General features: G+C 45.4%; 1 protein-coding gene across 1 annotated transcript in view; it reads right to left on the bottom strand.

Moving 5' to 3' along the window:
• Positions 1 to 1,029: 1,029 nt before the first annotated feature.
• nsmaf (neutral sphingomyelinase (N-SMase) activation associated factor) overlaps positions 1,030 to 26,268 on the bottom strand; it is a 131,166-nt gene continuing 105,927 nt past the window's right edge. The window contains exons 27-31 of the mRNA XM_072467725.1: positions 13,878 to 13,961; positions 10,847 to 10,997; positions 10,372 to 10,474; positions 10,111 to 10,220; positions 1,030 to 3,951 (exon numbers count right to left, since the gene is read on the bottom strand). Coding sequence (XP_072323826.1) covers positions 3,857 to 3,951; positions 10,111 to 10,220; positions 10,372 to 10,474; positions 10,847 to 10,997; positions 13,878 to 13,961 — 543 coding nt within the window. The 3' untranslated portion in view covers positions 1,030 to 3,856. The remainder of the gene's footprint in view (positions 3,952 to 10,110; positions 10,221 to 10,371; positions 10,475 to 10,846; positions 10,998 to 13,877; positions 13,962 to 26,268) is intronic.

Raw genomic sequence — 26,268 nt, 5'->3', positions numbered from 1 at the left:
CATAATATTAGCACTGCTGCCGCATGGTGCCATCGTGCTGCCCCCAAAAGTAAATAACTTCATGATTCCTCACATATTTAATCTGCCATCCGTGGGGCAGCACAGTGGTTAGCACTGTGGCATCACAGCTCCAGGGTCCCACATTTGATTCTATCTTGTCCAATCACAATCTGCTTCTGTTTCTTTGCAGCCTCTTGTATCACTATGGTAATTATTGGTTCAAGTGACACTGCGTTAATAAAATCAGCCTTGACTTTTGTGCTTAACCTTTGCAGAGAAAGTGGAGAGTGTTGAATTGGGGTTGAAGAGCTGAATGGCCAACTCCTGTTCCTATTTGTTATGGACACGCCAGTGCAATAGTGAGCGCTGCATCATTAGAAGTGCAATGCAGCTTGGGTGATGTTAACCTGAGGTCCTCATCCATCTATTTGGTGAATGTAAAAGAACCCATGGTGCTATTTTGAAGATCCCTGGTATTCTGAATTTATCCCACACACAAAAATAAAATTCTGGTCATTATCACTTTGCTGTTTATGGGAGCTTTCAGTGTGCAAATTAGCTGCTAAGCTTCCTATTAGAACAGTGACTAGACTTAAAGCACTCCCAGACAGCTGGTGGTCATGGAAGGGTGCTCTATAAATGCAAGTCTTTTCCTTCTTTATATCTTCCTCGCAGCTTAAATTCTCAACCTTGCTTTGTATCATCAACAAACTTGAGTTACATTATTCTTGGTCTCAGTGATTATAGATTGTAGCGAGCTGAGGCCCCAACAATGATCCTTGTGATGTATATTTAAGACTTAATAGATTCTAGCATGTTCCTAATGATTAATGTCAGGCTAATTGACCTGTAAGTCCTTGCTTTTCAAAAGTGTTACATTTGCTAACTTGCATGCTCTAACATTTTTGTTGTTATGCGCAGCCTATTGTGTTTGGATCCCTTTAAGTTACCATGCAAGTGCTGCAGTATAAACAATGGAATAAAAACCTTCCATTCCAAGTTATGCATCTCCAAAAACACTACAAGGAGTTTGAAAATTGACAGCAATTTTTTATTTCCAGTTGAAAAAACATTTGTACAAGAATTTTCAATTTCCACATTCATTTCCCCCGTCCTGTTCGATGACCTAACTATAAATTGAAATACTATACTCAAACGTTGGTGCTCTTAAAGTCAATTCCGCATGCAAGATTAAAAATCAGTGCTAATGCATCACCTTATCATCTTGAGCAAGAAGTACATTTCAGCAACACTTGAGCAAGCATTGTTTAAAGCATATGGAAAGGACAATGCTTACAACTGACATAGCTCAGGAGAGGATTCTCCTTGCAATAAACAGATTGGGTGGAGGATAGGTTCCGACACCAAAATCGCCGGATGCCGATTTGACAGCAAATCGCAATTCTCCGTTACCTCAACATCGTCAATGCAGTCCGGAAGTCAGGTACACCATTTGCACGTCATTAACGGTCTCGACCCGGTATTCTCCGGGACCTCCGCGATGCTCCACCTCCGATGGGCCGAGTTCCTGACGGTGCGGTTCACTTGTCCTTTTAAAAGTCGTGAAACCAGCATCATGGCTGCTGAGAGGGTACGGAAAATGTCCAGTTGTGCTGCTGGCCGGGGGGGGTGGGGGGGGGCGCTTCTGCCAGGGCGGGGGGGGGATAGCAAGGGGGTGCCCAGAAGGTGGGCTGTGGGGTCAGCGTGAACAGGCACGAAACACCATTGTCGCAGCCGGCAAGGCAGCATGCAGCTGCACACGCCGCTAACAACCCACTGTGAACTTAGGGCCACGGGTTGTATATGTGCCCCCCCCCCAGGCTACCTTCTAGGTATCGTCTGGTCCCAGACGACCCATTGCTGTATGGGCATGCTCCAGCGGAACCAGTGCCATCTTAATGTGTGGGGATTCTAATGCGTATATGTGGCCATAGCTTGTCAGCTTTCTGAGTGTCAATCACGGACCCCGCAAATCCCGCACCGTTTTTCATTGGAATCGATTTGTGTTCCACCTGGCGCCGGTGCTAGCCCCTCCAGTTGCTGAATCGATCCAGGTTCGGCACCAGTTTTGCGGTCATCAAAGTCCACAAATTCTGTGTAGGTATCAGGGGCAGCACGATGGCGCAGTGGCTAGCACTGCTGCCTCACAGCGCCGAGGACATGTGTTCAATCCCGGCCCCGGGTCACTGTCCGTGTGGAGTTTGCACATTCTCCCCGTGTTTGCGTGGGTTTCGCCCCCACAACCCACGCTAAATTGCCCCTTAATTGAAAAAAAAAAATGAATTGGGTATTCTAAATTTAAAAAAAATAGATAAACAAATCTGACAACTGGTCTGGATTTCACAATACGTTGTAAAAATAATGTTCTGGAAACAGGGAGACATTCTAATTGTGATATAGAGTTTTAGTGACAGTTCGTGCCTTGCAATGCTGTTGCAGAAAACAAAAAAAATAAAAATGTAAATATGCAGCCATCATCAATATATAACCCATTAGATGATGACAAAATCCAATTGTATGCACATATCCACACTTTCCACAAATATTATAATCTTTATTTCATATCTTATAGAGTTAATGTAACGATTAAGTAGTATAGCTTCAGTTGATGAATACTTTTGATGCCACATACAGAAAATGTTGTTTTGTGATGAATACTCCCTGGAATGGTAGCTTACTTACCCACATCGGTAATGACAATGTCCCTTCACAAAATAATTTGCTCAGCGGGTTTAGTCACCAGCAAAGTTTTTATCTTCTACACTATTTGGAAATACTTTTCACAACCTTTCATTGTTCTTCAGCAACCATCACACGATGCATACATTCTCAGGAAATTTCTTAGCCACCAAAGGGCAACAAGGCACAATGATAATAAAAAAAACTATTGATGAAACCAAATAATATTTACATTAACTATGTTGAAACACTTTTTAAAAATTTCACAAATTAATAAAAGCACTTGAATTCTGTAGATTCATTTGTTTTGACAAACACAATTTGGTCAGGCATGGACTCCAGTCCATTGAAGTGAAAATGAGTCAGTAACTAAAGTAAAACCTTAGCTCAGCTCAGGTTCAGAATTCCTCGTTTGACAGATAATTCTGCTACTTCATGACTAATCTTAATGCAACCTAGTTGACTAGGTTCACATACATTCTTAGTACTAGATGAACTTAAATTTATGATAAATCATATTGTATTATGTACTTGATGTAGAACACAACTTTACAGCAACTAAAACACAATAAATATCTTTAACAGTATAAAATTTGGTCAAATCCAAGTAAAATTATTATTATTTCCCCATATTTTACTGTCATTTTCCAATCTGACCACTCAACAATACTTTTGTTTTTACACTGCACTGTGGCACAGCATGCTCAAAGGCCCAAAGCAAGATCTCATAAACAATCAAGACACAAGTTTAATGTTTACATGTTGCTGCTGTTTTGGGAGGTTTTTGAGTGGAGGCAAGTATTCCTATAGGGAGGAGGAGGTTAATCTTACTATAATAAAAACAAAAAATGCTAGAAATACTCAGGAGTTCAGCCAGCACCATGGCGAGAAACAAAGAGAACGTTTCAGGTTGAAATGGTCATCTTTACCTGAAATGGTGACTCTGTTTCTCTCCACAGATGCTGCCTGATCTGCTGGGTATTTCTATAATTTTTCATTTTTATTTTAGACTTCCACCATCTGCAGATTTTGCTTTTGTATTTGAGGTTAATCTTACTTCCTTAATAACTACCAATAGATTGTGAACAATGCATCTTTAAATGAATTCTTAGTTCATGTTTTTTGTTAAAAAAGTGCTAGAAAGTAAAAAGTCTCAAGTGATTTCAAAGAAAGGCACTTAGTACTGCAGCTTCCAGAAAATAATCTGTTTATCTTCTCCTCCTGTTATGATGCTGCTACATTGCTCATTCATCCAAATACACGTCACAGCACCTGACAAAAACAACAGAAAACCAATTATGTCAAATGATGTTTAAAAAAAAAAAATCCTTTGGCAATTTACAATATTCAAACAGTGAAACAAAACAAATTGTGTAGACCGAGACATGAGGCAGCAAATTTTTGATTTGAAAAGATCAAAATTTGTTTGCTAATTTTCAAAATTGTTGCTCAAAGTTAACACATTTCTGAAAGTTAAACTGACTAAATTTTATGATATTAAAATTTAAATATTATTTGGCTGCATCGTGTCTGAAAACTGCCTTTAATGATGATCAGACAACCGAGATTTATATTTGAAATGTTCTAACAAAGCTGCATCTCGATAATCAGTGAAGTGCATTCATAATATTGCTGGGATACAATCCAGCCCAATGATAAAGCCAATTTATTTGCACAGGATTAAACTGTGATCAAAAGACATCCTGATCTTATCCTGCATCATTAATGACTAAATATGAACACAACAATAATAAATGATCTTGTTTTAGGACATTTATACAATGAGCAGATTTGACTTGGGCATTATGTCATGTATGCCAGGAATGTGGCCCAAGATAAAGAGGTCTGAAAGGATTTTGTGACAGGGAATCATATAACTATAGCACTTTTTGTGATCTGTAGTGAAATGCAAATGCTACTTGGCCACTTCAAATAGGTGACATTTTTAGACAGCAGTGCACGGAAACATTAGTTTTCTCTCTGTTTGCCTTCTATTACTGCCAATCACCAAAACGACCGTAACATTTCAGCATTCAATGCAGTCAGTGGAATACAGGATGGAGTCCATACTAACAATGTAACCTTGCTGGACCACGCATGTGAAGCGAAGCAATGGAAACTATTTTCCAATGTGATCCCATTTTAACTCACCAACACCTTCTCAAGGGCAATTAGAAATGGGCAACAAATGCTGGCCTTGCCAGCAGCGATGCCCACATCCCATTCAGAAATATACTGAAAAACTCTTGAAAATTAACATGACCTCAGTCATCAGCAAACACAAAGTAGCAATAAAGCAGCATAGCAACATTCAGTATGTCAACATATAATAAATCATATAAATATGGAAGTATGATAAGTAGCTTGTAAACATACTATTTTACAACCTCAAGTAGGTTTCAACTAAGCTCTCTGTATTTGCTGGTGTCAGAAGACTAAATGAAGCCCCGCTCCCCACACCACCCCTCACACACATTGCAATCAGCTTCATTGCGCATGCAGACAAACGCATGTGCACACACGCGGGCATAACAAGCACGCACACATTAGCCCATACGACAAAGGAGCAGAGTTAGGCTATTCAACCCATCGCGTATGCTCCGTCATTCAATCATGCTGATATGTTTCTCATCCCCATTCTCCTGCCTTTTCCCCATAACCGCTTACCCCGTATTAATCAAGAACTTATCTATCTCTATCTTAAAGACTCAGTGATTTGGCCTCTACAGCCTTCTACGGCAAAGAGTTCCACAGATTCACCACCCTCTGGCTGAAGAAATTCCTCCTCACCTTTCCCTTCAGGAGTGTCCCTTCAGTCTGGGGCTGTGCCCTCGGGTTCTAGTTTCTCCCACTAGTGGAAACATCCTCTCCACGTTTACTCTAACTAGACCTCTCAGTATTCTGTAAGTTTCAATGAGATCCCCCTTCATCCTTCTAAACCTCATCGAGTACAGACGCAGATTCCTCAACAGCTCCTCATACAACAAGCCCTTCATTCCGGGATCATTCTTGTAAACCTCGTCTGTACCCTCTCCAAGGCCAGCACATCCTGCCTTAGATACAGAGCCCAAAACTGCTCACAATATTCCAAATGCGGTGCACAAGCTGACACACACACGTACACATGCATACACATGCACATAAACATGCATACACATGCACATACACATGCAGTCACACGCACATACACATGCAGTCACATGCGCACACACATGCAGTCACACGCACATACACATGCAGTCACACGCACATACACATGCAGTCACACGCATAGGGGCTGGTTTAGCACAGTGGGCTAAATAGCTGGCTTGCAATGCAGACCAATGCCAGCAGTGCGGGTTCAATTCCAGGAACCAGCCTCCCCGAACAGGCGCTGGAGTGTGGCGATTAGGGGCTTTTCACAGTAACTTCATTGAAGCCTACTTGTGACAATAAACAATTATTGTTATTATTATACATGCACTCACATTCCACTCCAAGTCCCCCTCCCCCAGCACACATTCATTCACTAGCCCTCATCCCAAACCCCTTACCCACCCACTCACTCAAGTAACTTGGCAGCCTGTCCTTTCCAACAGCAACATCGAGCCACCCAGCGGCCCCTCTGGCTGCCTCATGACCAGGCCACCATGTCTGGAAGATAGTGCCAATTCACTGCAACAGTCAAAATGCGAGCTCAGTTGCTCTCTCATCTTCCACTCCAATCTGCCTGCTGAGCCCCACTGTTCCACCAAGTGGCCAGCAGAAGAATAAATCCTCCCAGTGGGATGGATGAAGCCAGCCGGGTCCAGGGAGCACAACCTAAGTGTCGGCACACCCTGGACCTGGTCTCGGCCTTGTTATTGCTGGAGCTTTTCTGGGCTGAAACTCTCTCCTCCTGGTTTTCACCATTTTGGAGGTGGCCAAGGGGAGACTGGGGATCAAGAAAAAATTAAAAGGACAAACTTCCATAATTCAAAAGTTGGAATTTCACCAACAGAAGAACCCTTTCATCCCTGCAGGTCAAGTTGAACACACCCGGTATGTGCAGTCTATAATTTATGTGACATCACACTTTGGAACTTCCTCCATTTTACAACTGACACTCACCACTAAGATTGGAGAATGATCAGTGTCTGCAGAATCACACACCAGCAAGAAAACAACTTATCTTGGTTAGTACTATTTAGGGAAGCTACTTGTATCTGTTACTCTCGGACATTGGATAGTGTCCAGGAGAAGTGGGGTGGGGAATTTGACATATGTCTCTTAAATGGGATGAGCTTCGAGAGATCACGCGGATAACTGAAAGAGGAACTAAAAAGAGGTGGATTGCAGGATGAGCTGGAGAACCAGAGCAAGGTTTAGCTTGGTGAGCAATGGAAAAGAGAGCAGCAGTTAAAAAAATTGTCTTCCTTGGTGACAAAAAAGCTCATGAATACTCCTGGCTTCTTGTGAAAGGCGAGGAGAAAGAATGGAGGTGTTTAAGACAGTCAGTAGCAGAGCAAATAAGCCAGTTAGCTTCACTTTCCAGGATTATCATTGAAGAATGGATGGCTTTGGGAGAAGAGACCGAACATGCCAGAGTTCGATATAGTCCAGACAGATCTGGTGATGAATGGCTGAGAGAATTGCCAGCCAGATATGATCACATCTGCACCCACAGCAATTGAGAAAGTAAAAATGAGGGCCATACCAAAGGAATGAACAGGGTGGGAGACTATAATATTTCCCATTCACCAGTTAGGTAAATAATAACCACGACGTTTAATCACAGAATCCCTGCAGTGTAGAAGGATGCCATTCGGCCCATCGAGTCAGCATCAACTCTCTGAAATAGAAACCTACCTAGGGTCACTCCCCTGCCCTACCCCCATAACCCTACCTAAACTGCACATCTTTGGACTGCGGGAGGAAACTGGAGTACCGGGAGGAAACCCACGTAGACAAACTGAGGACATGCATTGCTACACAGTCACCCAAGAGTGGAATTGAACCAGAGTCCCTGGTGCTGTGATGCAGCAGTGCTAAGCACTGTGCCGTCGTGCCGCCCCTACTTACATATAGCTACAGTTAAAAGGCTTGTAGCCTCAAGGTTGCATGTCAGCTTCCAGGACCAAACTGATACAGAACCCCACGCTTGCTTGGGTGGTCCCCATCCTGGTCCCCGATTGGTTACCAGGGCCACGTGACCCTCTCGGCAGATCTCCCCTTAAAGGGAGCATCGAGTCTCTTTATACGCTGTTGACCTCTTGTTGTTTGTTGCGGACCTGGTTGAAAGCTTTGGCAGGATTATAGGGATCATAGGAGAGTTTGGTCTTTGTTCGGGGTAGAAGCTCAAAATGAGGTAATCCCGATCAAATTCCTGGGACAGGAGGTGGGGGGAGCAGTTTAAAGAGGTTGCTGTTTCAGTTGGTAGGGGCGGGCTTTCGGTATCTTGGGATATATGTGGCACAGTTGGGCCTAGCTGCACAAGTTGAATCTGGCAAAACTGCCGGAAGGAATGAAGGAGGACTTTAGGAAGTGAATGTGTTGCATTTGTTGTTTCAGGATCTCCCAATTTTCATACCCAAGTCTTTTTTTAGTCAGGTGAATATGATGATACTGTGATTCGTATGGCGGGTAAGGTTTCCTGGGCCAAGAAGGTGTTTCTAGAGAGGGATAGGCAGGTGGGGGTGCGCCTGGCACTGCAGAATCTGCAGAATTACTATTGGGTGGCGAACATAGCTATGGAGGAGAGGTTGGTGAATGGACCGTTGGAGGAGGTTGTGTGTAAAGGGATCAGTCTGAGGGCGCTATTGGTGGCACGTCTTCAGTTCTCACCGGCCAGGTACTCCATGAGCCCGGTGGTGGTATCGGCATTGAGGATGTAGAATCAATGTAGGCAGTAGTGTAGGATGGAAGGCATGTCCCTGTTGCTGCCAATTTGGGGCAACCACACGTTTGTTTCGGCGGTGTTAGATGAGAGGTTTTGGGAGTGGAGACAGTTGGCGATAGAGTATTTCAGGACCAGTTTGTGGGGTGTAAGTTTGCAGGATTGGAGGATCTTGAGGAGGTGTACTTGCTGCCAAAGGGGATTGGTGCAGGTACCTGCAGGTGAGGGACTTCTTGAGGAAGGAGTTGGGTTTGTTCCCGTGGCTGTTGCCTCCAGCGCTACAGGACAAGCTTCTGTCCGAGGATGAGGTAGGCGAAGGCAAGGTGTCAGATGTATATGGGGAGCTGATGGAGCAGGAATGCGCTTCAGTGGGGGAGGTTCAGTGCAAGTGGGAGGAGGAGTTGGGAGGGGCAATGCAAGCCAGGGTGTGGAGTGAGGTGCTGCGGAGGATAAACTCGTCTTCACCATGTGCAAGACTGAGTCTCATATGGTTTAAGGCAGTGCATAAACCTCATATAATGGGGTCTAGGATGAATTAGTTCTTTCCAGGAGTGGAGGATAGGTGTGGGCAGTGTGCAGGGAGTCCATCATGCCATGTCCCTATGTTTTGGGCATGTTTGAAGTTGGATGGGTTCTGGAAAGAGTTTGCGAATGTGATGTCGAAGATCTTGGGAGTGGAGGTGGCACTGAGCCCGTGGGTAGCGATACTTGGGGTGTCAGAGGATCCGGGAGTGCAGTTGGGGAGAGGCTGACATGGTAGCCTTTGCCTCCCTGATAGCCCAGAGGTGGATCTTGTTGTGCTAACGGGACATGGAGCTACAAAAAGTGGGTGAGCGACTTGGCAGAGTTCATCCACCTAGAAAAAAATCAAGTAAAGCCTTATATAGGGCGGAGGAGGGGTTCTCCACAAGGTGGAGGCTGTTCATTAACTTCTTTAAGAGACAGTAGCTCCGTCAGTTTGAGGGTAGGGGTTTCTTGGGTTCTGTGTTTGGGAGGGCTGTGGTGCTGGGTAAAAAGGGAGAGGGTGGAGGGGGCGGTACAGGGGAAAAGAGCCAATTGCACATGGTTAATTGTTATTGTGTGCCTGTTTCTGTTCTATATTTGAAAATAGCTCCAAAAAGATATTTTTCAAAAACAAAAGTTCTACCATCTCAGTATTTTGCTTTTATTTATGATAGTCCATGTTAGAGAAATCTTTCTGACCCAGAGTGATGTTGATGTTTTATTTATAATTGGATGGCGTCCAATTTCAAAGGCTAGGAATTTCATTGAAGCTGCTCCCTTTCCATCATCAAAACTTTACTATCATAACAGAATTAGAAAAATGTAACTTGTGATGCTGAAACATCTTTGATATTGAGGTTTCCTAAGTACCAAAGCAGAAAGGCCTTTTCAAATGAAGATCCCAATACAGACTGACCATAAAAGGGGGGAAAACTAGACACCAGAGGGAGGCAGTTATAAAATGTAGCAATATAAATGATTAAATGACTTTAGAGAGTGCATACATTGTACAGCAAGGTAAAATTACAGCTTTTGACTAAGCAAATATAGGGAAAACTATGCTGAGGTCATACCTGAATGTGCAAGAATTCTTTCAGTAATTTTTGCAGCCATTAGATCCCAGACTATAAGTTCCCCAGACTGGCTGCCTGAAAGAACTGTGTTTCCATCCCAGCGAAAACACCTGCAAGCAGAGTTTTGTATTTGTTAATTGCCCAAGTTTATTTCTGTGGCAAAATAATAATCTTCAACTTTAAAAAAAAATTGCCTCATTCTATCTGCAATAGAATATGGCACTTCTCTTATTTTTTTCCACATAAATGTCATAAATGTACCGTTGCTGCCGATCTGTTGGTAAAGAAGTGATCAGCATCCCTGTCTGTACATCGATAACTTTCAGACAACAATCTTCTCCCGCACTGAGGACATGTCGACTATCTGCAATTAAGTCATCTGTAAGTTTGATCATCCATCAAAATTTACTAAAGTGTTTATTTGGACAATAAACTTTAAAACTGTTTTCCATTACCTCAGCATAAGGTTGAGTTACATCTTAAAAACTAACCATACTAATATGAGTGTATGAGTGTGATAATCAAATATAGATAAGTGTTAATCATAATTCAGAAGACATATGTATTTGACTTAAAAGGCATTGCCTTAATAGTAAATTCTATGAATATGGCAAGGATTTGATTATACACAGAATTAAAGCAACCATCATGCACCTGAGAAGCAATCGACAACCTAAGACTGTGCAATGAGGTTTACATTTGATAAAAAATATATACTTTTAAGTCTGAAACATACCAGGGCTGAATGCAACATCATTGATGGTGCCCAAATGACAGTGGACTTGATGTAAAACAGTTAAGGTGGTGAGGTCCCAAATACTAACAGTCCCTTCTTTGCTGCCTGAAACAAGCATTGTGCCTATAGGATTCAGGCTGATTGTATTTACCTGTCAAAGAAAATCCAAACTAAATTACTTTCACTCTAAGCATCAGTCCAGAATTTTTCTGGACTTCAAACATGTTTAACAATCCTGAACTCTGTCTGGCACCCAAAATGAAACAATGCATTTTGAATTTTTCAGAGCATTTCTGGTTACACAGGTTCACCTAACAGGTTTTGCTTTAAAATACACATGTATGTTACTTGCCAGGAGAATAGAGCCTTGTATCTAAATCTGAATTAATTCATAATTTACCATACACTCGATGACTTCCTAATTAGGAATTTTACTTGTCTCCTTCTCTTCGGCGGCACAGTGGCACAGTGGTTAGCACTGCTGCCTGACGGTGCTGAGGACCCGGGTTCAATCCCGGCCGCAGGTCGGCACGATGACAGTGGTTAGCACTGTTGCTTCACAGCGCCAGGGTCCCAGGTTCGACTCCCTCTTGGATCATTGTCTGTGCAGAGTCTGCAGGTTCTCCCTGTGTTTGCATGGGTTTCCTCCGGGTGCTCCGGTTTCCACCCACAAATCCTGAAAGATGTGCTGTTAGGTGAATTGGACATACTAAATTCTCCCTGTGTGCCCAAACAGGCGCCAGAGTGTGGCGACTGGGGGATTTTCACAGTAACGTCATTGTAGTGTTAATGTAAGCCTACTTATGACAATAATAAAGATTATTAAGGTTACTGTATGTGTGGAGTTGCACATTCTTCCCGTGTCTGCGTGGGTCTCACCCCCCACAACCCAAAGGTCAGCAGGGTAGGTGGATTGACCAAGCTAAATTGCCCCTTAATTGGGAAAAAAAATGAATTGGGTACTCTAAAATTATAAAAATAAAAATCTTCCCTTGGCTACTCATTAGAGCAACATGGAAGGCAGGAATAAAAAAAAGCAGCTCAGCATGGTCTTCTTAAGGTGAATGGACTATTTAGCATTTTTTCATTTTCCAGGACTGGATACACAAGAAAAGCTTTGATATATAGGTGAACCTCTTCTCACTTCAAGCTTCCTATCCCTTCTCAACATTGCAAAAGTCTTGCTTCAGTCAGTCTCCAAAATGCCTTCTCTGACATTTTACCAATACAGCAGTCTACATATACTTCCTTCTCACTGTTGAAATCAGGACTTGTCACATGATGTTAAAGATATTCCTTCGGAGGACCTTAGCACATACGTATTCCCTTCCACTTACAAAGATGTTCTTAAAAATCAAATTAGGTGTGTGTGATCACTAGTCCTTAACTTAGCTTTTGAACTTTCCAACATTAAAGGCACTATGGTCCTTCATCTGGCATTTTTCATCTCAAGTATTAATTTGATCGGCGATGCAATAGAAAAGAATAAGTTGGAAGAGAGAAACTGCGTATGTCGGGGTGAGGGAGTGAGAACTTCTTTTAAATAAAAGGAGAATATGTGGTAGAATTATTACTTAGCGGTCATAGGTAATTTCCTAAATACCATGTAACTACTGGTTTGGCAGCAGAAATATTTACTGATGATTATGTGACAGGAGACACATCATAAAACAATCTAATAAATTTGCCTAATTAATTTTGCGTCAGCCTGAGTCAGTTGCCTACCTGAGTTAGTAGTTTTGGTTTCAAGACTATTTCAGGACTTGACCACAATTTTGGCTGGCGCTGCAGTAATAAAGAACTATTCTAATGACAGATCTTCTATCCTTCAGATAAGGTAATCAAGGCTTTTCGATCTGTCACTGTAACTTGGAATGGGCACCTGGCATGTTTTGAAGCACAGATTTCCCAGTTTCCTGGACAATATTATTTCCTCAATAATCCTGGACCATAGGCAAAGAAATAGACCAAGAAAGAGGCTGCCGACAACATTGTCATCCCCCCAAGGGTGGCAGTTTGTCTCTCGCAGCTGCCAACACAATCAGAGGGCTGGCAGCTCTACCAAGTGGTGGTCGCTGCTGAGGTTGCAAAGAGGAGAGGGTGCTTCCATGTCGGAGGGAATTAACGTGCTGCAGCCAAGCAGGCAGACCCCGATGAGCTGAGGGTTAAACCCTGCCACTACCACCATGGCATGCAAAGCCCTGAAGGAAGGGAGGTTACTCCCTTGGAAGCCATGGGGGGGGGGGGGCACTATTGGGTTACGGGGTCAGGGCTTAAGGGCCAAATGGCCTCCTTCTGCACTGTATGTTCTATGTTCTAAGAGCCCAGAACTGCTCAAAGTCTGGTCTAATCAGGGCTTTGTCTAGCTGAAGCATGATTTCTACCCCCTTGTAATCTAGTCCTGTAGATATAAAGGCTGGCATTACATTAGCCTTTTTGATTATTTTCTTCTGTACCTGATCTGACATTTTAATGACATGTGTACCTGGAACCCACAGCAAATCACATCACTCTCTTCAATTCCTCCATTTTACCTTAAATTAGAGACAGTCCAAAACAATCATTTTATAACACCTTGCATTCAGAACATTTAGTCTATCAATAACACTGTCATTTTACACTTCTTTCTACACTGTTTACAATACCACCAAAAACAGATGAACTTCAAATTTAGTTCATTGCTCTTGCTGTGCTTAACATGGTTCCTGCTTTAGCCTAAATAACAGCTAAAATTATTCAATGCCGCAAGGTGCTTGGTATGTTTCTGTAATGTGATAAGATGGAATATGAATGTAAGTCTTTCTTTCGTTATGGATTGCTTTTTTCTCAAGCTGCAAGTTTGTCTTAGCACCCAAATTTCTATTTAGATGAAGCCTGCATAAATATTATACTTTTCTCATGTTCCTTTCATTGAGAAAGTTCTCGTCCCTTTTACTAAGATTTTATCACATCAACTAGAAACACATTTTTGACCACCAAGTTGTCATACAAATGCATGGATAACAAGACACTTGAAAGGCTGTACACTTACACCTGCATCATGTTCCAACTCAGCCATTAGTTCACAAGTATTCTTTCTTGAGCTAGAGAGATCAGCAGAGGCACATCTCCAGACCTACAGCCAACCAAAGGTAAACATTATTTCATTTAACTAATAAAACTTGATCACGATTAGAAATTAAAAATGTTTGTAGATGGTTAAATCGTTTTGCTCAATTTAAAAATAGGAACTTTTAATCCTGGAAAAAGAGCTCTTTTTTAAACAAAGCAAATAATTTTATTCGCAAACTATCTTACGTAGGCACAAAAGATTATTTCATGGGTCCTATTGAGATATCAGACTTTAAACGGCAGCACGGTGGCCATAGTGGTTAGCACTGCCGCCTCACGGCGCCGAGGACTCAGGTTCGATCCCAGCCGCAGGTCATTGTCCATGTGGGGTTTGCACATTCTCTCCATCTCTGCTTGGGTCTCATCGCCACAACTAAAAAATACATAGGGTAGGTGGATTGGCCATGAAAAATTGTCCCTTAATTGGAAAAAATGAATTGAGTACTTGAAATTTAAAAAAAAATAAACAAGATATCAGACTTTAATCATTTAATGGGCCTCAAAATAGAACTTATGACAAAGCCACATTTGTTAGAGATGGTGTGAGGGAGAGGTTTTAGATTCCTGAGACAGTGGAGCTGGTTCTGGGAACGTAGAACCACAGATAAATCAAGGGTCAGAATGAAACAGGTGAAAATAGTGGGAATGAGTCAAGTAAAGTTAAAAAGACAAGCCTTCAGCTTTTGTGCCAATGCTTGGAGCAAGCATTAATTGTGCCTTAATGCTTGGATAAAGTGGATTAATTAGTCACACAAGTAGATGTAAACAAGTATGGGAAAGACAGGATCACAGGGATGGGAACTGAACATCGGTATTCAGTAATAGTGAATGCAATAGTGAGGCAAGATATTAGCTCCGACAATGTGGACTTTGTATGGGTAGAGCTGAGAAACACTAAAGGGCAAAAAACATTAATGGGGGTTGTCTATAGACCCCCAAACTGTAGTGGTGATGTCGGAAAAGGCATTAAACAGGAAATTAGAGACATATGTAATAAAGAAACATTTGTAATTATGGATGACATTAATCTGCATAGAGATTGGGAAAATCAAATTAGCAACAATACAGTAGGAGGAATTGCTGGAGAGTATAAGGGATGGTTGTCTGGATCAATACGTTGAGGAACCAATTAGAGAACAGGCATCCTCGACTGGGTACTGTGTAATGAGAACGGAATTATTGGCAATCTAGTTGTACAGGACCCCTTGAGGATGAGCGACCATAATATGATAGAATTTTTCATTAAGGTGGAGAATGATGTTGTTGTTTCAGAGACTAGGGTCCTGAACCTTAATACAGAAAACTACGATATGAGGCACGAGTTGGCTATGATCGATTGGGAAACGTTACTTAAAGGGATGAATGTGGTTAGGCATTCAAAGAGTACATGGGGAGCTGCAACAATTGTTTATTCCTGTCTGGCACAAAAGTAAAATGGGAAAGGTGGCCAATCCATGCTTGTCAAAGGATTAGAGATAGTAATTTATCCAAGGAAGATGCATACAAATTGGCCATGATAAATAACAGGTCTGAGGATTGGAAGCAGTTTAGTATTCAGCAAAGGAGGACCAAGGGATTGATTAAGAAGGGGAAAATAGAGAATGAGATTAAGCTTGTTGTGAACATATAGGTATGTGAAGAGGAAGATATTGGTGAAGACAAATTAAGGTCCCTTGCAGTCAGAAATAGGGGAATTTATAATGGGGACAAAGAAATGGCTGAGCAACTAAGTACACACTTTGGTTCTGTCTTCACAAATGAGGACACAAATATTGGGGATTACAGGGTTTAGTGAGAGGGAGGAACTGAATGGGATCAATATTAGTAGAGAAATGGTGTTGGGGAAATTGATGGGATTGAAGGCTGATAAATCCCCAGGGTCTGATAATCTATATGCCAGAGTATTTAAGAAAGTGGCTCTAGAAATAGAGGATGGGTGGTGGTCATCTTCCAGGATTCTATAGATTCTGAAACAGCTCTTGTAGGTTGGAGGGCAGCTAATGTAATCACACTATTTAAAAGGGGGGTAGAGAGAAAACAGGGAATTATAGACCAGTAAGCCTGACGTTGGTAGTGGGGAAAATTCTCAAATTCATTAAGGAAGATTTTATAGCAGAGCACTTAGAAAACAGAGGTAGGATCAGACACAGTCAACATGATTTATGAAGGGGAAATCATGCTTGACAAATCTACCGGAATTTGAGTACATAGCTAGTAGAATTGATGAGAGGGAACCAGTGGATGTGGTCTATTTGGACTTTCAGAAGGCTTTCGACAAAGTCACACATAAGAGATTAGTGTGTAAAATTAAAGTGCATGGGATCAGGAGTAGTGTATTGAGATGGATAGAAAACAAGTTGTCAGACAGTAAACAAAGAGTAGGAAATAACGGGTCTTTTTCCAAATGGCAGGTAGTGACTAGTGAGGTACCACAGGAATCGGTACTGGGACCCCGGCTATTCACAAGGTATATTAATGATTTGGATGAGGGAACAAAATGTAATATGTTTAAATTTGCAGATGACACAAAGTTGAGTGGGAGGGTGAGCTGTGTGGAGGGTGCAGAGGTCCTTCAGTGTGATTTGGACAAGTTATGTGAGTGGACAAATGAATGGCAGATGCAGTATAATTTGGAGAAATGAGAGGTTATCCACTTTGGAAGCAAAAACGGAAAGGCAGACTATTATCTGAATGGCCATAAATTAGGAGAGGGGAATGTGCAACGAGACCTGGGTGTCCTTATATACCAGTCGCTGAAGGTAAGCATGCACCTGCAAGCAGGCAAATGGTATATTGGCCTCCATAGCAAGTGGATTCAAGTACAGGAGCAGGGATGTCTTGTTGCAATTATACAGGGCCTTGGTGAGATCACACCTAGAATAGTGTGTGCAGTTTAGGTCTGCTTAGTAGAGGAAGGATGTTCTTGCTCTAGAGAGAGTGCAGCAAAGCTTTACCAGACTGATTCCTGGGATGGCAGAACTGATGTATGAGGAGAGATTGAGTTGGTTAGGATTGTAGTCGTTGGAGGTCAGAAGAATGAGGAGGATCTCATAGAAACCTATAAAATTCTAGCAGGTCTAGGCAAGGTAGATCCAAGAAGGATGTTCCCGATGGTGTCCAGGACCAGGGATCACAGTCTGAGGATATGAGGTAGACTATTTATGACAGTGATGAGGGAAATTTCTTCACCCAGAGTGGTGAGTCTATGGAATTTGTTACCACAGAAAGTAGTTGAGGCCAAAACCTTTTAGGTTTTCAAGAAGCAGTTAGATGCAGCACTTGGGGCAAAGGTGATCAAAAGATATGGGAAGGGGGATTAGGCTATTGAGTTGGATGATTAGCCATGATCATAATGAATGGCGCAGCAGGCTCGAAAGGGCGAAGGGCCTCCTCCTGTTCCTATTTTCTATGTTTCAAAGAGGTGGATTTTAAGCAGGGTATTAAAGGAGGGATTGATGGTGGAAATTCCACTGGCTTAGACAGTATGAAGATAGGGAAGAATAATGACAGAAATTTAAATATGGGTATTGCAATTTAGAAAATTGAGCTTCTGAAGGTCTGGAAGTTGATTTAAAAAGAAAAAAAGTCTTGCATTTATATATATTTTTTATTTGTTAATGGGACATGGCTCAGGCTGAGCCAGCATTTATTGCCCATCCCTAATTGCCCTTAAGGGGGCAGTTAAGAGTAAACCACATTGTTATGGGTCTGGAGTCACATGTAGGCAGACCAGGTATGGACAGCAGATGTCCTTTCCTAAAGGACATTAGTGAACCAGATGGGTTTTTACGACAATCAACAAGGATTTCATGGTCATTAAACTTTTAATTGCAGATTTTTACTGAATTCAAATTTCACCATCTGCAGTGACGGGATTTGAACCTAGATCCCCATAGCATTACTCTGGGTCTCTGGTTTAATAGTCCAGTGACAATACCACTGTGCAACCACTTTCCTGTGCTAGTCACGGCCACTGGACATGCCTCAGCCAATTAAATACTTCTGAAATGTAGTCACTGTTGTGATGTGTGGCACAGTAACCAATCTGAGCACAGTAATGAGTTAATCTCTTTTTTGCATTATTGATTGAGGAATAAATACTGACCAGGACACAGAGCAGCTCCCCTACTCTTCTTCAAAAAACTGTTCACCTGAGGTCAGGTGTCAGGGTGAGCAGGACAATGCTGGATAAATTATGGGAAGCCAACTGTTGGATGAACTGATATTTACAGAGATTCCAGAAACAGAGGCCAGTGAGAAGAGATTGGAAATGTCAAGTTAAAAATTACAAGTGCATTGATGAATTTTTCAGTAACAGATTTCTGTGGGGGAAGAGGTAGACAATCTAAGAGGTAGACAATCTTAGAGGTGGAGCTAGCCAATCATTGCAATGGAGAGGATATCCAGTTGAGAATGCAGTGGAGGGTTGAATATATGATGCAGATATTTAAAATAATTTGGGGCAGCTAAAGAAAGTGGCCAGAGAGGGGAATTAAATCAATGCCAAGACTGCAGAGTTTATGCATGTAAAAGACAATGGCTTTGGTTTTCCTGATATGTAACCGGATGAATGTGCAGTTCATACAAGATTGAAAACATCAGTCTGCCAACACCGAGGCAGCAGACGGTAGAGCTGGGTTTTGGAAGAAATGGAAGTTACTCCCACATCTATGGGGATGCCACCAATTGGCGGCTTTCAGATGAAATTAGTAAGTAAACTAGATCCCTGGGGGACTCCAAAAGAGTAGCTATTGCTGATGTGCCTTTACTAAGATTGGGTGGTAAGTAAGAGTGGAAACCAAGCGAGGGTTGTTCCACTGAGCTATACAATGGAGGAAAAATGTTGGAAGAGCGACAATGCACTACAGTCAAAGGACAGTATCTTCTGGGCCTGCCAACAGCTTCCGTGGGTGGGGATGCTCAACTTGGCGTGAGGACAAAAATCAGTTTCCTCATGGTGGGATAAATTTTAGCAATTATGTTCTCAGGACTTTAAAGGTGGGTCGAGCTTCCCAACGAACAATATCGGAAACCCTCTTTGCAAGTGTTAGCATGTCAAGCATGCTCATCAAAAGGCAAGACTTCCAAAATTAAAATTCCCTCCAAATTAAGTTCCCTGCCAGTGAGAAATTAGATTATTCACATTCACGACTGCATACAAGTGGCGTGCAGATGGTCAGGTTGACTCCTTCCATGATTTTCAGCGGGTTGCCACTGCAATGTCCTCTTTGGGGAATATCTGTAAATGTCAGCTTACACTCATAGGGCCAGTACACCTTGCCTTAATTCCTTTTGCAGCCTCCAAAATACATTAGCTTCCTGTCGGCCAAGAAAGAGGAGCTGGATGCTGGAGAGTTGCCACCCTTTTTTGAGTTAGTGGCCTTGCTTGGGCAGGCAGGGCCTCCTAAACACAAGCACAGAAAACTGCAAAGCAAGTCAGGGGCCAAGCACATCAGCAAAGTTTGCAGCCTTTCTGACATATCCCTGCTGGATACATAGGAGTCTACTTGTCGGCTAACTAATTCTTTCTGCATGACGTAGAAGCTAAAATGTGTCATGGGTGTTAATCATGAGAGAGGAACCACAAAAAGTCAGATTTTAAAGCTGGTACCAGTGTCATCAAAAGTGAAGACAATTTGATGAGTGCACATATACCTATGGAACATCCTGGTAAGCAGATACCAGGCGAACAAAGAAAATGAAACTGAAGTTTATTATTTTTGAAATAAAACAAACTTCCTTTCTAACTTATCAAAGCTTTTACAAAACTTGTGAAAAGGAAATTATATTATTGGTTTTTGCATTTTATTAATGCTAAGAGGAGACTGCAAGTGCAAATTTATTTTCTGTAGAAATACTCAATTGTTGCAGCTACATGTGCCATTTCCTAACAGTCTATGGACAGCAGCATAACTGTGCAAATTGTTTTATAAGTCAAATGACAAACAAACACAGAGACAATTGCATTCAATGTAAAATTACATATAACAGATGCTGCTAGTGTTCTCTGTGTTCTAGAAAGTTTTCAGAGGTGTGATCATTGCAGACTTGGAGGAGGAAAATCAGGGGAATGAACACCAGAGGAGACTTCTGGTATAATTTTTGGTGAAATAACAGGGCTTTAACTTTCTTTTAAAAACATAAGAGATTCCATTCAGAAAACACATTTGTCAGTCACCTTCACATTCTTTCGCATATACACAAAATTTACTGGTGAATAAAGGTTTGAGTGCAAAGGGTCATTAAACTGGAAAAGTCCAGCAGGTTAATTGGTGTCCATTCATCTCTGGGGTTAGCTTCAAAATCAGCACAGAGTAATAGGATTAGAATAGAAAAATACAAATACCAGAAAAGTATGAACATTTTTAATTTTTGAGATTTAATCCCTTGGCCAGAAATTTCATGTCTTTAGTCAGTGAATGGGACAAAATAGACTATTTCACAGTTTTCTCAGGCTGGAACAGACATTAGTCATCAATGAGTCAACTAACTTCCCAACATTTAATGCTTAGCAGCCAACTCATACTTTGGAATCACCACATCAGTTTTACTTCTTTGGCCTAAAAGATACACTACACCCAACATTAACTTAATTTCACATATAGAATTTTTTTTTAAGTGACTTAGTTGATTGTGGGTTCAAGTAATCTGCACAATTAGAGCACTTAATCTGAGGCCACTATTCAAGTGCGTAAAGAGAGAGAGGAGTGAGACATGGGGGGTGGGGGAGGAGAGCGAGAGGGAGAGGCGAGAGAGAGAGGGAGGCGAGAGAGAGAGGGAGGCGAGAGAGAGAGAGGGAGGCAAGAGAGAGAGGGAGGCGAGAGAGAGAGGGAGGCGAGAGAGAGGGAGGCAAGAGAGAGAGAGGGAGGCGAGCGAGAGAGAGGGAGGCGAGAGAGAGAGAGGGAGGCGAGAGAGAGAGAGGGAGGCGAGAGAGAGGGAGGCGAGAGAGAGAGGGAGGCGAGTGAGAGAGGGAGGCGAGAGAGAGACAGGCGAGAGAGAGACAGAGGCGAGAGAGAGACAGAGGTGAGAGAGAGACAGAGGGGAGAGAGAGAGACAGAGGGGAGAGAGAGAGACAGAGGGGAGAGACAGACAGAGGGGAGAGACAGACAGAGGGGAGAGACAGACAGAGGCGAGAGACAGACAGAGGCGAGAGAGAGACAGAGGCGAGAGAGAGACAGAGGCGAGAGAGAGACAGAGGCGAGAGAGAGACAGAGGCGAGAGAGAGACAGAGGCGAGAGAGAGACAGAGGCGAGAGAGAGACAGAGGCGAGAGAGAGACAGAGGCGTGAGAGAGACAGAGGCGTGAGAGAGACAGAGGCGAGAGAGAGACACACAGAGGCGAGAGAGAGGCAGAGGCGAGAGAGGGACAGAGGCGTGAGAGGGACAGAGGCGAGAGAGGGACAGAGGCGAGAGAGGGACAGAGGCGAGAGAGGGACAGAGGCGAGAGAGGGACAGAGGCGAGAGAGGGACAGAGGCGAGAGAGGGACAGAGGCGAGAGAGGGACAGAGGCGAGAGAGAGACAGAGGCGAGAGAGAGACAGAGGTGAGAGAGAGACAGAGGGGAGAGAGAGAGACAGAGGGGAGAGACAGACAGAGGGGAGAGACAGACAGAGGGGCGAGACAGACAGAGGGGAGAGACAGACAGAGGGGAGAGACAGACAGAGGCGAGAGAGAGACAGAGGCGAGAGAGAGACAGAGGCGAGAGAGAGACAGAGGCGAGAGAGAGACAGAGGCGTGAGAGAGACAGAGGCGAGAGAGAGACAGAGGCGAGAGACACACAGAGGCGAGAGAGAGGCAGAGGCGAGAGAGGGACAGAGGCGTGAGAGGGACAGAGGCGAGAGAGGGACAGAGGCGAGAGAGGGACAGAGGCGAGAGAGACAGACAGAGGCGAGAGAGAGACAGAGGCGAGAGAGGGGCAGAGGCGAGAGACAGACAGACAGAGGCGAGAGAGGGACACACAGAGGCGAGAGAGAGACAGAGGCGTGAGAGAGACAGACAGAGGCGAGAGAGGGACAGAGGCGAGAGAGGGACACACAGAGGCGAGAGAGGGACACACAGAGGCGAGAGAGGGACACACAGAGGCGCGAGAGGGACAGAGGCGAGAGAGGGACAGAGGCGAGAGAGGGACAGAGGCGAGAGAGGGACAGAGGCGAGAGAGGGACAGAGGCGAGAGAGGGACAGAGGCGAGAGAGGGACAGAGGCGAGAGAGGGACAGAGGCGAGAGAGGGACAGAGGCGAGAGAGGGACAGAGGCGAGAGAGGGACAGAGGCGAGAGAGGGACAGAGGCGAGAGAGGGACAGAGGCGAGAGAGGGACAGAGGCGAGAGAGGGACAGAGGCGAGAGAGACAGACAGAAGCGAGAGAGACAGACAGAAGCGAGAGAGAGACAGAGGCGAGAGAGGGGCAGAGGCGAGAGACAGACAGACAGAGGCGTGAGAGAGACAGACAGAGGCAAGAGGGAGACAGACAGAGGCGAGAGAGAGACAGAGGCGAGAGAGAGAGAAAGACAGAGGCGAGAGAGAGACCGACAGAGGCGAGAGAGAGAGACAGACAGAGGCGAGAGAGAGACAGAGGCGTGAGAGAGACAGAGGCGAGAGAGAGACAGAGGTGAGTGAGAGACAGAGGTGAGTGAGAGACAGACAGAGGCGAGAGACAGAGGCGTGAGAGAGAGAGGCAAGAGAGAGGCAGAGGCTAGAGAGAGGCAGAGGCGAGAGACAGGCAGTGGCGTGAGAGAGACAGAGGCGAGAGAGAGACAGAGGCGAGAGAGAGACAGAGGCGAGAGAGAGAGACAGAGGCGAGAGAGGGACAGAGGCGAGAGAGGGACAGAGGCGAGAGAGGGACCGAGGCGAGATAGAGACTGAGGCGAGATAGAGACTGAGGCGAGAGAGGGACCGAGGCGAGAGAGGGACCGAGGCGAGAGAGGGACAGAGGCGAGAGAGGGACAGAGGCGAGAGAGGGACAGAGGCGAGAGAGGGACAGAGGCGAGAGAGGGACAGAGGCGAGAGAGGGACAGAGGCGAGAGAGCGACAGAGGCGAGAGAGCGACAGAGGCGAGAGAGGGACAGAGGCGAGAGAGGGACAGAGGCGAGAGAGGGACAGAGGCGAGAGAGACAGACAGAAGCGAGAGAGACAGACAGAAGCGAGAGAGAGACAGAGGCGAGAGAGGGGCAGAGGCGAGAGACAGACAGACAGAGGCGTGAGAGAGACAGACAGAGGCAAGAGGGAGACAGACAGAGGCGAGAGAGAGACAGAGGCGAGAGAGAGAGAAAGACAGAGGCGAGAGAGAGACCGACAGAGGCGAGAGAGAGAGACAGACAGAGGCGAGAGAGAGACAGAGGCGTGAGAGAGACAGAGGCGAGAGAGAGACAGAGGTGAGTGAGAGACAGAGGTGAGTGAGAGACAGAGGTGAGTGAGAGACAGACAGAGGCGAGAGACAGAGGCGTGAGAGAGAGAGGCAAGAGAGAGGCAGAGGCTAGAGAGAGGCAGAGGCGAGAGACAGGCAGTGGCGTGAGAGAGACAGAGGCGAGAGAGAGACAGAGGCGAGAGAGAGACAGAGGCGAGAGAGAGAGGCAGAGGCGAGAGAGGGACAGAGGCGAGAGAGGGACAGAGGCGAGAGAGGGACCGAGGCGAGATAGAGACTGAGGCGAGATAGAGACTGAGGCGAGAGAGGGACCGAGGCGAGAGAGGGGCCGAGGCGAGAGAGGGACAGAGGCGAGAGAGGGACAGAGGCGAGAGAGGGACAGAGGCGAGAGAGGGACAGAGGCGAGAGAGCGACAGAGGCGAGAGAGCGACAGAGGCGAGAGAGCGACAGAGGCGAGAGAGCGACAGAGGCGAGAGAGGGACAGAGGCGAGAGAGGGACAGAGGCGAGAGAGGGACAGAGGCGAGAGAGGGACAGAGGCGAGAGAGAGACAGAGGCGAGAGAGAGACAGAGGCGAGAGAGAGACAGAGGCGTGAGAGAGACAGAGGCGTGAGAGAGAGGCGAGAGAGGGACAGAGGCGAGAGAGAGACAGAAAGAGGCGCGAGAGAGACAGAGGCGCGAGAGAGACAGAGGCGCGAGAGAGACAGAGGCGAGAGAGAGACAGAGGCGAGAGAGAGACAGAGGCGAGAGAGAGTCAGAGGCGAGAGAGAGACAGAGGCGAGAGAGAGACAGAGGCGAGAGAGAGACAGAGGCGAGAGAGAGACAGAGGCGAGAGAGAGACAGAGGCGTGAGAGAGGCAGAGGCGAGAGAGAGGCAGAGGCGAGAGAGGGGCAGAGGCGAGAGAGAGACAGAGGCGTGAGAGAGACAGAGGCGTGAGAGAGACAGAGGCGAGAGAGAGACAGAGGTGAGAGAGCGACAGAGGCGAGAGAGAGACAGAGGCGAGAGAGAGACAGAGGCGTGAGAGAGACAGAGGCGAGAGAGAGACAGAGGCGTGAGAGAGACAGAGGCGTGAGAGAGACAGAGGCGTGAGAGAGACAGAGGCGTGAGAGAGACAGAGGCGTGAGAGAGACAGAGGCGTGAGAGACAGAGGCGTGAGAGAGAGGCGAGAGAGAGAGAGACAGACAGAGGCGCGAGACAGACAGAGGCGCGAGAGAGACAGAGGCGCGCGAGAGACAGAGGCGAGAGAGAGGCGAGAGAGAGACAGGCGAGAGAGAGCGAGACAGAGGCGAGAGAGAGCGAGACAGAGGCGAGAGAGAGCGAGACAGAGGCGAGAGAGAGCGAGACAGAGGCGAGAGAGAGCGAGACAGAGGCGAGAGAGAGCCAGACAGAGGCGAGAGAGAGCCAGACAGAGGCGAGAGAGAGCCAGACAGAGGCGAGAGAGAGACAGAGGCGAGAGAGAGACAGAGGCGAGAGAGAGACAGAGGCGAGAGAGAGACAGAGGCGAGAGAGAGACAGAGGCGAGAGAGAGACAGAGGCGAGAGAGAGACAGAGGCGAGGGAGAGACAGAGGCGAGGGAGAGACAGAGGCGAGAGAGAGACAGGCGAGAGAGAGAGGCGAGAGAGAGAGAGAGAGAGGCGAGAGAGAGAGAGAGAGGCAAGAGAGTGAGTGAGAGTTGTTGTGAGTAAGAGAGAGAATTGGTGTAAGTAATTACACCTACGCTGAACAGGGAGTTTATAACCTTAGGACAATTGGAGGAGATTTTAATCAGCGACCTTGCCAGAAGGAGCACCCATAATATTTCAGCCCGTATGTGAATTGTTGACAGTACCCAGACAAAGCAGTTTTCCGAGTCTTAATAAATAACCGACTTGAGAGTTTTGTGGTGTAAGTCTAAGTTTTGTGGAAGAAAAGTGGAGTTAAGGGCTGGGATTCTCCGTTCCTGCACTGGGTCGGAGAATCACTGGGGGAGGTGCGAATCCTGCCCCGCCGTCCCGACACCCGATGCCGCCGTTTTTCGGGGGCCTGCGGGATTCCTGCCACAACCGTCGGGGGCCGTTGACAGCGGCCACCCCGGTGATTTTCCGGGCCCCGATGGGCCGAGTGGCCGTTAAAGTTTTGGCCAGTCCCGCTGGCGTGAATTACTCACCTCACGCACGGCGGGACCTGGCAGGTAAGTGTATGGGGGGGATCCAACCGCGGGGGTGGCCCCCACGGTGGCCTGGCACATGATCGGGCCATGATCTTTCCTCCGTGCCGCCATATTGCCCGGGGGTCCGGCGCGGAGAAGGGAACCCCCCGCATTCACGGAAATATGCCAGCCGGTCCGCGCATGTGCGAGATCACACCGACCGTTCCGCGCATGCTGGGGGAACCACTCTGGCATCAACCTAGCCGCCGAGAAAGGTGAGAATTCCTCACTCTCGGAGTGGTTGGCGCTGGTTTTTCCGCCGACGTGGGGACATAGCCCCATTTTGCCCAAGATCTTTGATTTGGTGTAAAAGTAACTGACTTTTTAAAGTTTGTGTAGTTATTATAGTTCATGTTGATTGATTTTTGTGCAGTAAACTTGTTTTGTTTAAACCATTAACATTGTGATTTTAATCTTTTAGTAAATACCTTTAAAAATAAAATGGGATTCTGAAAAGAAACTAAAAACATTACTGGTTTCTAATCAGATCATAACAATGCCCAATGAGGAATAAATATTGGGCAGGACTTCAGGAGAAGTAGGTGGATTGGCCATGCTAAACTGTCCCTCAGTGTCCAAATGTGTGTAGGTTAGCTGGGGTTATGGGGATAGGGCAGGGGAGTGGGCCTCGGTAGAGTGCTCTTTCAGAGGGTCCGTGCAGATCTGATGGGCCAAGTGGCCACCTTCTACACTGTATGGATTTCATGTATTCTTCTATTCTAAGTACCTTGCTCACCTCTGAATGCCATGGAATCTTTTCCATCCATC

The sequence above is a fragment of the Scyliorhinus torazame genome, chromosome 11, assembly GCF_047496885.1.
Source record: "Scyliorhinus torazame isolate Kashiwa2021f chromosome 11, sScyTor2.1, whole genome shotgun sequence".
Classification (NCBI taxonomy): Eukaryota; Metazoa; Chordata; class Chondrichthyes; order Carcharhiniformes; family Scyliorhinidae; genus Scyliorhinus; species Scyliorhinus torazame.
The sequence above is the reverse complement of the archived record's forward strand: the minus strand, read 5'-3'. Positions and strand labels throughout refer to the sequence as shown.